The sequence below is a fragment of the Brassica napus genome, chromosome C5 (genome assembly GCF_020379485.1).
Source record: "Brassica napus cultivar Da-Ae chromosome C5, Da-Ae, whole genome shotgun sequence".
In the NCBI taxonomy this organism is placed as follows: domain Eukaryota; kingdom Viridiplantae; phylum Streptophyta; class Magnoliopsida; order Brassicales; family Brassicaceae; genus Brassica; species Brassica napus.
The window spans coordinates 21,399,122-21,411,598 of NC_063448.1; the positions used below are offsets into that span (position 1 = coordinate 21,399,122).

General features: G+C 36.3%; 1 protein-coding gene across 2 annotated transcripts; it reads right to left on the reverse strand.

Annotated features, from left to right (window-relative positions):
- Positions 1-1,874: 1,874 nt before the first annotated feature.
- On the reverse strand, positions 1,875-11,534 carry LOC111206411. Of its 2 annotated transcripts, XM_022703144.2 has the most exons (5): positions 4,975-5,323; positions 4,768-4,897; positions 4,388-4,684; positions 4,095-4,322; positions 1,875-4,005 (listed from the first exon to the last, which is right to left on the reverse strand). In XM_022703144.2, exons 1-5 carry the CDS (start codon positions 5,277-5,279, stop codon positions 3,742-3,744), a joined length of 1,224 nt encoding a protein of 407 aa, XP_022558865.2. In that variant the 5' UTR covers positions 5,280-5,323; the 3' UTR covers positions 1,875-3,741. The 2 variants fall into 2 exon arrangements, 1 of the variants encoding a protein (XP_022558865.2); XR_007324047.1 differs by adding exons at positions 5,772-7,636; positions 7,735-11,534 and having other exon boundaries at positions 3,762-4,897; positions 4,975-5,262.
- Between the last annotated feature and the right edge of the window lie 943 nt (positions 11,535-12,477).

Genomic DNA, 12,477 nt, shown 5'->3' on the forward strand with positions numbered 1-12,477 from the left:
CACATTAACGGTAACCTCACCGAACTTGACACAAATCGAACTAGTAACCTTAACCCAAAAGACACCGGGTTTCTTAGCGGCAGCGCGGAGCTTTGCAAGCCTCCACTCTCCGTATAAAAGCCGGCGAAGGTGGAGCTGAAGGAGACTCCCCTTCCCGGAATCTAAAGTCGACGACGGTGGATCTGAGCAAACCTCCACCTCCCGCATAAAACCGACGAAGACGGATCTAGATTAGCTTCCATCTCCCGGAAAAACACCACAACTGAGCATGCAAGGCGCTCCCTCTCCACCGTGGACCTCCAATCGAGCGCATCATTACTCCAAGAGCCGAGCCACCATTAGGGATGGTTGCGGTACCAGAGCTCGGACAAGGCGGTCGTTGACAGGACGGCGGAAAAAGGGCTAAGAGGAACAACTTCGACAAAAGAGAAGGGCTCCGGCGACGGCACGGGCGCTCAAGCGCCGGCCGTACGCCGATCCCAAAGTAGATCTAGTCTTTCTCTTCTCTTTCTCCACTCTCTATAGATTAGTTCAAGAAGCGTAATGTCAAAATATTTTATTACCTTAGAAATTTCAATTTTTGTACATGTAGAGTACGACTGGAAGCTGGCGATAAAAATAACAGAGTAAAATATATTTCTGCTCAGTTACTCCACTTTTGTCCAATCAGGTTAAATTTGTTTTCAACTTGTTTACGCTAACAAAGAGAAAAAGTAAAGCAATTTGTTACTCTACAATAACTAGGAGGAAAATTTTACTATAAGTTTTGTTTTAACTTTTCCTCCATTTTCCACCTACTTTTTTCCTACCTTTTTACTCTGTTAAATACCAATCAGAACTGTAGTGTTATCTTTATAGACTGTTTCCCTAAAAAAATATTATTTCTGGTATCAATCCATGGTAAACTTTTCTGAATAAGACTTAGGATAGTATAATCATTAGTAATTTTTATATACTGTGTTGGCAGAGACGGACTTGTGCATAGTATCGTGAAACATTTGAATGGCCCCTCCACTTGGCAGGGGCCCTTTTTTCCAATGTTTTTTTTTTCTATATATACATATATGTTTGTTATGTATATGTCTAATGTTTAAGCGTAAAATAAATTAAGTTGACAAAGGAAACACAATAAGAAAGTTAGAGCATCTTTAACGTACAACCCCACATTAGGGGTGCTTATTTGAGTTTTTTTTTTTTGTCTGAAAAAAAAATTAAAAATTAAAAAGCTAATCAATTGCGGACTGCCACGTGTCAGTGATGTCCGCGAACAGTGTAAAAATCGAAAATACAACGTCGATTATTTTGCATGTGGAAGCGTCTGAGGCTTATGGTTTTTGTGGGCTCCATGCCATAAGCAACCCATAAGCGCTCGCGTTAAAGATGCTCTTACGGTTCATATAACATAATATTATGAGAGTTATAGACTCTTGGATAGTTATGATTTAAATGATAACAAAATTTTTATATATAAAAAATATTTAATAATGAGAACTAGAATCAGTTATGCCGTTGAGTTTGGTTGTGACTTGTGAGACAGTCTTCTCAGCTTCTTTTCGTTAGACACAATTGTTTATTCACAAAAAAAAAAGTTTGTTGATTTTCAGTTACAATCCAAACTGTAATTAAAAAAACAATTTTTTTTGTTTATTCATCTGAATCTCACAGATGCAATTGTTTTTTTCTGATTGCAAGTTTTTAATAATCATTTTTATTATGTAAAAAGCTAAAATGCATAATAAACATTTTTTTGTAATAGGGCCCCCTTTATAACAGGACCGGCTCTGTATGTTGGATCTCATGCTCAGTGCAAAACTATAGCAAATCCCTTATGATGAAGACAGAACCAACCCACCATTTGCAACATATGGTCGACCTACTAATTGAATCAACCGAGCTCTACAATTTGGGATACTCATTCACTACAAGAAAAATGCGTTTTTATAGCGGACGAATAACGCTATGTAACGATACGATAGTGGTTTTTGAAGCGCTTTATCATCGCCCGTCATAATAGGTAAATGATATTACATAGCGGTTTTTAGCGTTGCTATTTTTTCTTCCGCTACAATAGCGCTTTTCAATATGCAATTAAATTTTTTTTAATAGCATGTCTTTAATGCTATTATTTATTTTATTAACAGCGTTTTTGATTTGTTATTGTTAAAACTACTATAGCAATTTGTTTCTGCTATATATTGTAAATTATATTTTCTTAATTATTTATTTTAGAATTATTTTTCAGTTAATAATTTAAAAATAAAAGCATAATTAAAATTTAAAATTAATTCAGATATTTAAAATTTCTTTATTAATATTGATCTGTAACAAAATTGGATTACAAAAAAAAAAAAATCTAATTAAATAATAAACCAAAAACTTTAACCTAATTACTAACTAAACCAAGCTTTAACCTAATTAGTACTAACTAAGCGCCACCCCAACACCACCACCTTCGTCGTTTCTTCATCTTCCAACCCTCACCCGTCGCACCACCACCTTCGTTGTCGTGTTCTTCCATGATCTTCATCGTCTTATCAAGCCATGAACTTTGTTGCCTTCTTCATCTTCCAGTCCTCACCCGCCGCACCACCATCTCTGCTCGCGACCATCTCTCTCTACCCCAACGCCGCCCCTGCTCTGTCTTCCCCGACGCCGCTGCTCGGTCTTCTCCGACGCCGTTGCTCTGTCTTCTCCCACCTTGCTCTGATTCTCCAAGCTTACGCTATTGCTCTAGTCTTTCTCTGAAACCTTCTTACAAACCAAAAAAAATTAATCAAGTAAACAACAAAGAGGGTAAAAGAGAAGAATGAATACCAGAACAGAGAGGAGGCGTCACTTCGTCACAGGACAGAGAGGAGGCATCACGGTTCAGAGAGAGAGAGAATAGAGTAGATGGGATGCTCCTCCTCTGTTGTTGTCTCACGACCGCCATTATCTGTAAGGAGAAGGATACTGAGCGACAGAGAGGATGGTAACAATGAGTCTGTGACTTAGAGAAACTGAAGATGCAGAGAGAAAGAAGATGAGTTTTGTGAGTCTAGACAGTTACAATTTTTTTGGATCTTAAAACAAAAGCGACAGAGAGACACTACAAGAAAACTGCTTGATACCGATGGACAAATCCGTCATAATCTCGTCGGGAAAGTAGCATACCGATGGAATACCGACGAAATATGTCCGTCGGTATCATCTCGTCGGTATACTGATATTCGTCGGCAATTCGTCGGCAAAATACCGACGAACACATATCGTCGGTAAATACCGACGAACATATTCCGTCGGTTTTTTCTAAAATTTTCGACGAAACACATCCGTCGGTATTTATAGAGAATACCGACGAAGATAATTCGTCGGAATTTTCTGAAAAAACCGACGGATATGTTTCGTCGGAAATTTTCTAAAATTTCCGACGGAATATGTTCGTCGGTATTTATAGAGAATACCGACGAAGAGAATTCGTCGGAATTTTCTGAAAAAACCGACGGATATGTGTCGTCGGAATTTTTAGAAAAAAACCGACGGAACATATTCGTCGGAAATATGTAGAAATTCCGACGGAAAACTTCATCCGTCGGTTTTCCTTTTTTAATTAAAAAAAAACAATTTTTATAATTCTTTATTTAATTTTAGGAAAAAATTGATAATTTAGAATTTAAAAACATTATAGATATATAAATTCAACATTATTATACATTAAAGTTATGAAAAGTAATAAAAAGTTTTTGAAAATTAAAAAAACAACTAAAAGTCTTCACCGAATCGGCTCCTAAACTTCTGCAACAAGGTCTGGGTGAGAACATTGTTTTGCTCCATAGTCGTTCGGTTTTGCTGCAGCTCAACCCGGATTTCAGCATTGTCATTCTTGAGGAACTCAATCTCCGTATCTTTGGTCTTAATCTGCTCCATAAGCTCATGAACCAGTGGATAGTGAGCTGAAGAAGAAGAAGAAGCCCCTCCGGTCGAACGAGCCAATCCAACATAACGGCCCTTTTTCCTTGGAACAGCCTGAATGAGAAATAACAAATACATATCACACACATACTCACGCACACACACATATCACACATACATAGCAAAAAGAAATTAGAATGTACCTCGAGAACAAGGTTGTTGAGTTGCTCTACGGTTAAGGAGTTGGAAGATGCAGAATCGCCTTCTTCACACATAGAAGCTTGAGTCGCGAGGAGATCCTCTTTTCGATTTTCCACGACCTGGATTACGTCCTGAATAAGTCCATCCTGAATCACGCCAGTCTTCTTGTTGGTATAGGCATTCTTCATCAGGGTAAAATCATCTACGGGAACTCCACCGTTTTCCTTCATCTAAAAACAATATATTTAGTATCACATATTTAAAAATGAATAAGAAAATCAGATTAGAAACTTACTAGCTGAAGTGCTCGGGTCTGTAAACTTGTTGCCCCTAAGTTGTGGACAAACATCCCTTTCCCGCCACGGCTGCTACACCGATTTTGCGAGTTGATTGTCGACAAAGACTTTGTCTCATCTTTCGTCCAATGACCACACAAATCCCGCCAAACGTCTGGGTTGATGTGCTTCGGGACCTCACCAACATCGAATTTTTGCTTCCACTCATTGATCCGCTTGGTGTAGTGCGAAGCTGCTTTGCGGCGGAAAACAATTTTCACTTGTTCGGTAATCCCTGATTCCCAAGTGAACTCTTGCTGCAAAATAAATATAAATTTTTTTTTAGAAAGTTACAATTGGTGGAAAAAAATTTATAATATTAAAAATTGAGAACATATACCGCAAATTGCCGAAACCAAAGTTCTTGATCTTCTGCAGGCATGTCATAGAAAGTTGGATAACCACGCTTTAGCATCGTGTACTCCATCCTAAGAAGGCTGTTGGTGATACCATTGCCAGACAAATCAAACCTACGAAATAAAACCAAACACAATTAAATGTAAAAGATGAATATAAAATGAAAGAACCTTTTAAAACAAATACTTACCAAGTGGTGTTTGGGACAATAAGATAATTTGGATCAAGGCGCTGAAGCGATTCTCGGCCAGGTTGCCTAACTAACTCCGCAACAGTCATCGTAGTAGGCAATCCTCCTCCTCTTGAACTTTGAGAAGGGCCGGAAGCTACAGAAGGGGGGGTGCGGGCTGCTGGAGGGGTGGGGGCTGCTGGAGGAGTGGTAGCTGCAACTGGGCTACTAGCGGGTGACGTACTCTGAGTGACTGAAGAAGTACCCCGGCGAAAACGACGTCTAACTATAAGAGGAGGTGGTTCATCCCTACGAAAAAAAAACATTAGTAAGCTTTTTTATTATTTAGAAATGTATTATAATTGTGTTTCAAAAAAAAAAAACGTTTTATTATAAACGTAGTAAGCTTTTTTATTATTTAAAAACATTAGTAAGCTTTTTTTATTATTTAGAAACGTATTATAATTGTGTTTCAAAAAAAAAGAAACTTTTTATAATTAAATTTTTTTTATAATAATTAAAAAGTGTTTTTAAATTAATTTAACGAAATTATATAATGAAAAAAATATAAAAATATGAAACGTTTTATAATTAAAAACAATTTTTATATAATTAAAAAAAAATTTTAAAAAACTTTATTCAAATTAAAGAAATCCAAAATCTATAACTCCAATCACACAAATCGTAAATAAAAACTTCAATCCCGGCCCTAAACTAACTTCCAAATCCCTAATCAATCTCAAAATCACATAAACCCTAAAACTAACATTGTAACCATTGAAATCCCATGAGAAAGATAAAAGAATTGAAAATCTTACATGACTGGGTGAAAGAGGAGGTCGAATTTGGGGGATTACGTCGGAAATCGCGAGGGAGGAGGAGGGAATCGCCGGAAATCGCGAGGGAGGAGGAGGGGCTGGGCGGAGAGAGAGAGAAAACGGGGAAGAAATGAGGAAAAAGAAGAGATTTTCTCTTATGTATTCATTTAATGAACCGACGGATAACCGACGGGTTTTTTCCGTCGGTATTTTATCTACCCGTCGGAAATCCGTCGGTTTTTTAATATTGGCGGTTTACCAAAATTTTGCGCGGTACAGCTTGACCCGTGTAATTTTTTAAATATCGACGACCTTATCCGTCTGTTCTTCGTCGGTATAGTTAATTCCGTCGGTAATTTGTCGGAATATTCCGACGAGATACCGACGGATTAAGTTTTAGAGTTTACACAGGGTGTCGAAATTATTTATATTTGTTATAAAACTTTCTAAAACCAATATATTATGTTATATAATCATAAAACATTCTAAAAAAATGTTCTAGATTTGTTTGAGTGCTACAACTTCTGAGAACTGGCACAAGCCAACTTAAAAGTGTATGATGTTGTTCGAACGGTTTTGATTCATTTATTATATATGGTTTTGATTGAATGATTATATATATATGTCATGTTCAAAGTTTTAAAACTGTGAGAATACAATGGGTAGATTTGTTGTCTGATGTTATATATGATATTTAATACAAGTGCAAAAAAAATCATATTTGTAAAAAACCGAAACTCTCTAAGTTGATAATGTCCGTCGGTATTCTGTCGGTATATACCGACGCATTTCCGACGAACCCCTAGGATTTGAGGGGTTCGTCGGAAATGCGTCGGTAAATACCGACGGAATACCGACGAACCCCTAGAATTTGAGGGGTTCATCGGTATTCCGTCGGTATTTACCGATGCATTTCCGACGAAACCCTCAAATTCTAGGGTTTCGTCGGAAATGCGTCGGTATATACCGACAGAATACCGACGGACATTATTAATTTAGAGTTTCAGTTTGATTTTTTTTTAACTTTGAACATGACATATATATAACCATTCAATCAAAACCGTATATAATCAATCAATCAAAACCGTTCGATTTTAGAATCAACAAATCTAATTTATTTTTTGTAATTTAAAAGTATACAACGTTTCAAACCCATAATTTGTTTTTAGAAGAAATCTACAATGTTTAAAAGTAATTTGCATATACATTCATAAAAGAGTATCTACTCTCCATCTGAGGAATTATCTGATGATGAACATGATGAATCTGAATTGTCTTCGTCAAACTCTCCAATCTCGCCGTCCTCTTCGGTTAATTGTTGTTGTAGTGGATCAAATACTCCTTGTACTCGGCTTCGCAGTTTGTAAGCAAATATGTGTGCAAATGAGCATGCTCAGCTACGGTAAGTATCCGGTCCGTTGACTTTCCACTATGTCGTCCAATTTGTGTAAACATGTTTGGCACATAAACATAATAAGTTGCCCTTTCACCTCTATCATCATGCCGTGCAGGTCTTCGACTTTTTGTTCGAACTTCTGATGGAAAGTAGTATTCAGCAAAGTTTGAGGTTTCCTCATTGATGCACTGAGCCACTATTGATCCCTCCACCTTGCTTAAATTCTTGACCTTCTTCTTCAGATGAAACATAAACCGTTCGTACAAATACATCCACCTGTACTGCACGGGACCACCGAGTGCCGCTTCTCTCGCAAGATGAATAGCAAGATGCTCCATAACATCAAAAAATGATGGAGGAAATATCTTCTCGAGGTTGCATAGGATCACCGGTATTTTAACTTCCAAATTGCGGATACCATCTGATGTGAGTGATCTCGAGCATAAATCACGGAAGAAAGCACTTATCCCTACATACACGAAGAAAACAAATTCCATAAGCATATATATATATAAGCATTAAAAAATAATATGACAATTAATTTAACTATGTTAAATTTTAAAGTACCTGCGATTGCTTCGTGGACATTTCGTGGCAATAGTGCGGAAAACGCAAAAGGAAGGAGGCGCTGCATCATTACATGACAATCATGGCTCTTCAAGCCAGTAAACTTCCCTTCACTTTTGTCAACACAATTACGCAAACTTGATGCATAACCGTCTGGAAATTTAACACTGTGTGTTATCCAATCAAAAAACTCTTCTTTTGCAGTTGCATCCAGTCGATATATGGGAATAGGACCTTTACCGTGCTCATCAACATGAAGTTCGGGACGAGCACAAATATCAACCAAATCCAGTCTTGACTTCAAGTTATCCTTCGTCTTGCCTTGGACATCAAGGATGGTGTTCATCAAATTGTCGAAAAAGTTCTTCTCAATATGCATGACATCTAAACAGTGCCGCAACAAATGAGTCTCCCAATAGGGCAAATCCCAGAAGATACTCTTCTTATGCCAATTATGATTTTCCCCTACACCATAAATCGGTTCATGTCCGTTTCCACCCACGTCTGCCGTTCTATCTGCACCAAAATCTCTTAATTGTTCCTTCAACTTTTTGCCACTTACTTCTTCAGGTGGACTGTCAAACACCCTCTTGTTCTTTGTAAACAATGTCTTACTCTTACGATATGGATGATCGTGTGGTAGAAATCTCCTGTGACAGTCAAACCAACACGATTTCCGACCATTTTTTAGTTGGAAAGCATCTGTGTTGTCTTGGCAATAAGGACATGATAGCCTCCCATGCGTGGTCCATCCAGATAACATACCATATGCTGGAAAATCACTTATTGTCCACATAAGTACTGCTCGCATCTGAAAATTCTCTTTCCGCGAAACATCGTATGTATGAACACCGTGCTCCCATAATAATTGCAGCTCATATATCAATGGCTGAAGAAACACATCCAGTGATCTCTTAGGATGATCTGGCCCGGGAACGAGAATTGAGAGGAACAAAAACTCCCGTCGCATACACAAATGTGGTGGTAAGTTGTAAGGTGTCAAGATTACCGGCCACAATGAATATTGTCTTTCATGCTTTCCAAATGGACTGAAACCATCTGTGCATAATGCAAGATACACATTTCTTACCTCAGATGCAAATTCTGGATATGTTGATTGAAAATGCTTCCACGCCTCTGCATCGGAAGGATGTGTTATCTCACCATTTGTTAAGTGCTCAGCATGCCATCTCATTGGTTCTGCTGTTCGTTCAGACTGATATAACCTCTTTAATCTTTCAGTCAACGGCAAATACCACATTCGTTTGTATGGCACCGGAACTCTTCCAGTCGTATCCTGATAACGAGGTTTCCGACAGAATTTACATCTCTCCCTGTTCTCATCTGCTCTCCAGTAAATCATGCAGTTATCGATGCATACATCTATCACCTGATATGGTAAGCCAAGACCAGCGACCAATTTTTGTACCTCATAATATGAGCCAGGTGCAAGATTATCTTCAGGAAGAACATCTTTAACAAAATCTGCAATCGCATCCACACATTCTTCAGCCAAATTATAGTCAGTCTTTAGCGCCATCAATCGACTTGCGGATGATAAAGGTGAATGCCCATCTTTACATCCTTGATACAATGGCTGCTTAGCTGCATCTAACATTTCAAAAAATCTTCTGGCTTCTAGATTGGGTTGTTCTCGTTCGCCTTCCTCTTCACATGGGAAATTTTCTACATTGGGTTGTTCTTGTCTATCTCCTTCCTCTTCACCCGACGGTAAATTTTCTCCATATGCATCATATACCATCTGAACAGTCCCTATCCCAAAATCTACATCCGTGGTAGGTTCATCTAACCTATCGGCAGTTTGAGGTTCGCTACTACTACCATACTCAAATCTTTCTCCATGAAGATACCAAATCTTATAACCACGTGTAAATCCTTTCAAATATAAATGACTCCATACTTCCATTTTTTTGACACGGATATTATTCTTACAAGTAGAACATGGACATAATAAATACTTACTTGTTCTTGCTTCCGGTTGACTTTGAACCACCCCCATGAATTCTTGAATACCACGTGCGTATTCCTCCGTAAGTAAATTTGTATTTGGATCCATATGAGGTTGATCTAACCAAGAACGAAAATTATAAGGAGTACCCATAATTTATATTGTTTTGTTGTGATTTCAATGAATGAAGGAGAGGTCGTATTTATAATGAATTGGAAATCTTTCCGACGGAAAATATTCGTCGGTATTCCGTCGGGAATCATAACGGCTAAATTAACGTCCTAAACCCGTCGGCGTTCCGTCGGTAATTTAAACGGATACTAACGGCTACATAATCCGTCGGTATTTCGTCGGGAAGTGCAACGGCTGCAAATTCGTCGGTTTTCAGTCGGGAAGTATAACGGCTGTTCAATCCGTCGGTATTCCGTCGGAAAAACCGACGGAATTATGACCGAATTCTTTCATGGTCGGTATGCCGTCGGTATTTCGTCGGTATGTGTCAATTTTTTGCAACGGTCATATATTTGTCAGTTTTTTGTCGGTTTTCTGTCGGGATCGTATGACGAAATACCGACGAATGTATTCTGTCAGGATTTTCCGACGCAGTTCCGACGAATTTACCGAAATATATTTCCGACAAGTTTTCGTCGGAATTCCGTTGGAAAATCCTGACAGATTTTTTTCGGTCGGTTTTTCCGTCAGTATTGTCCGTGTTTTCTTGTAGTGAGAGAGAGAGAGGAGAAGAAGTAGGAGTAATCTGGACCCTTCAAAAAGTTTAATCAATGGTTGTGATTACATAAAGCATGATCTCCGTCCTTGTATGTGATTGGCCAGTTTGTGTTGACCAATCAAATTTTTGTATTTGATTCCTATTTTTCTTAATAACATTGTTTTCTATTTTATTTTGTGTGTTTAGTATAAAAATATTTATGATATATTTTTGAAAATAAAAATTATTTTAAGAAAAGGTTTAAAGTTTATGATTTTGTGATTTATATTTGGATATATGAAATATAGTTTAAAGTTTATAAACTAGAGGATTTAAGTTTGAAATTTAAAATTGAGGTTTAGAATTTGGATATATGAAATATAGTTTAAAGTTTATGAACTAGAGGATTTAAGTTTGGCATTTGAATTTTGTGGTTATATGATTAAAAACTGATTTGATAAAAAAATTATATGATTTGATAATTTCAAAAATATTCAATTTTTTAGTTTTATATCTAAGATCTGAAGTTTAAGTTTTCATGTATTATAAAGTTTATAGTATTATAGTTTAAAATTTGTGTTTAAAGTTTAGGGTTTAGAGATTCAAAAGTCAAATAATGATTGTTGCCACTAGATCAAATTCAATCAATGGTCCTAAAAAAATAAAATTGTTCTTCTCATTTCACTTCAAAAATTGCATAAATTTAAAGAATTAAACATGATAATTAAAATTTAAAATATAATAGAATTTGAGGATCAAAAGTTTGGGGTATTGAGATTTGAGATTAATTTTTAAACTGTAATCTTAAATTAGTTTAAAGATTTTAAATAAAAGAATTATACTAAATGAAATTAGTTTAAGGGTTTAAAGGTTTGAATATAGGGTTTGAGCCCAGGGTTTGAGAGTTAAAAGTTTGGGGTATTGAGATTGAGATTAAATTTATGAAACAGAAATAGTTTTTGACTATATACTTAATATCTGAGTTTAAAGTATATGTTTAAAGTTTAGGGTTTAAAAATTCGTTTACCGTTTAGGGATTTAAAAAGACAAATATAGCATTTTTAATTATGTGCTATTAAATATATGTCTATTAAACATAGGGGTGGGCGTTCGGGTACTCGTTCGGGTTCGGTTTGGATCTAATCGGGTTTCGGGTTTTCGGGTTTAAAGATTTCAGCCCCATTCGGATATTTCTAAATTTCGGTTCGGGTTCGGTTCGGGTTCGGATAACCCATTTAAATTATTTTTAAAATTTTAATATTCATTATATGCTTAAAATTTCTCAAAATCTATAAAACAAAATAATATATTTCGTATAAATTTGTATACTATATGTCAAAATACCTAAAATTAACATATAAATTATTTTGATTTGAATATTTGGATATAAAATCAATAGATATTTTAAGCATTTTAGTGTTTTGAATATATTTTAGCTATTTTAGACATTTGCTTTTGACTATTTATGCATATTTTCAAGCATTTTAAACAACTTAAAAGTATCTTATGTATTTTGGATGTTTTTAATATATATTAAATCTAAAAATAAGTAATATATTTAGGTATGTAAGTCTATTTCGGTTACATTCGGGTACCCGAGATACTTCGGTTCGGATCGGATTCGGTTTCGGTTATTTAGATACCAAAATTTTGAACCCGTTCGGATATTTAATCAATTTCGGTTCGGATTTGGTACTATTTTTTCGGATCGGGTTCGGTTCGGTTCTTCGGATCTGGGTTTTTTGCCCAGCCCTAATTAAACATATGTTATTATAGACGTTTCACCTTAAGTGTTATGTAAAATATAGTAAGAGGAAAAGTGAAACAAGTACGAGAGGGAAAATCAATTATTTTTCCGCTTTAGATATGCATAGCGTTTCAAAACTAAAAGTGCTATGTATACTATGTCCGAAAAGTGTTTTGGAGAAATTAAAATCGGACCAACCTAACATAGCGTTTGTATTTTCGCAAACGCTATCTAAAAGTAAGAGATATGTCAACAATAGCACAATCGAAAAAAACGCTATCCCGATCTGCTATTCAAACCCATTTTTCTTGTAGTGAT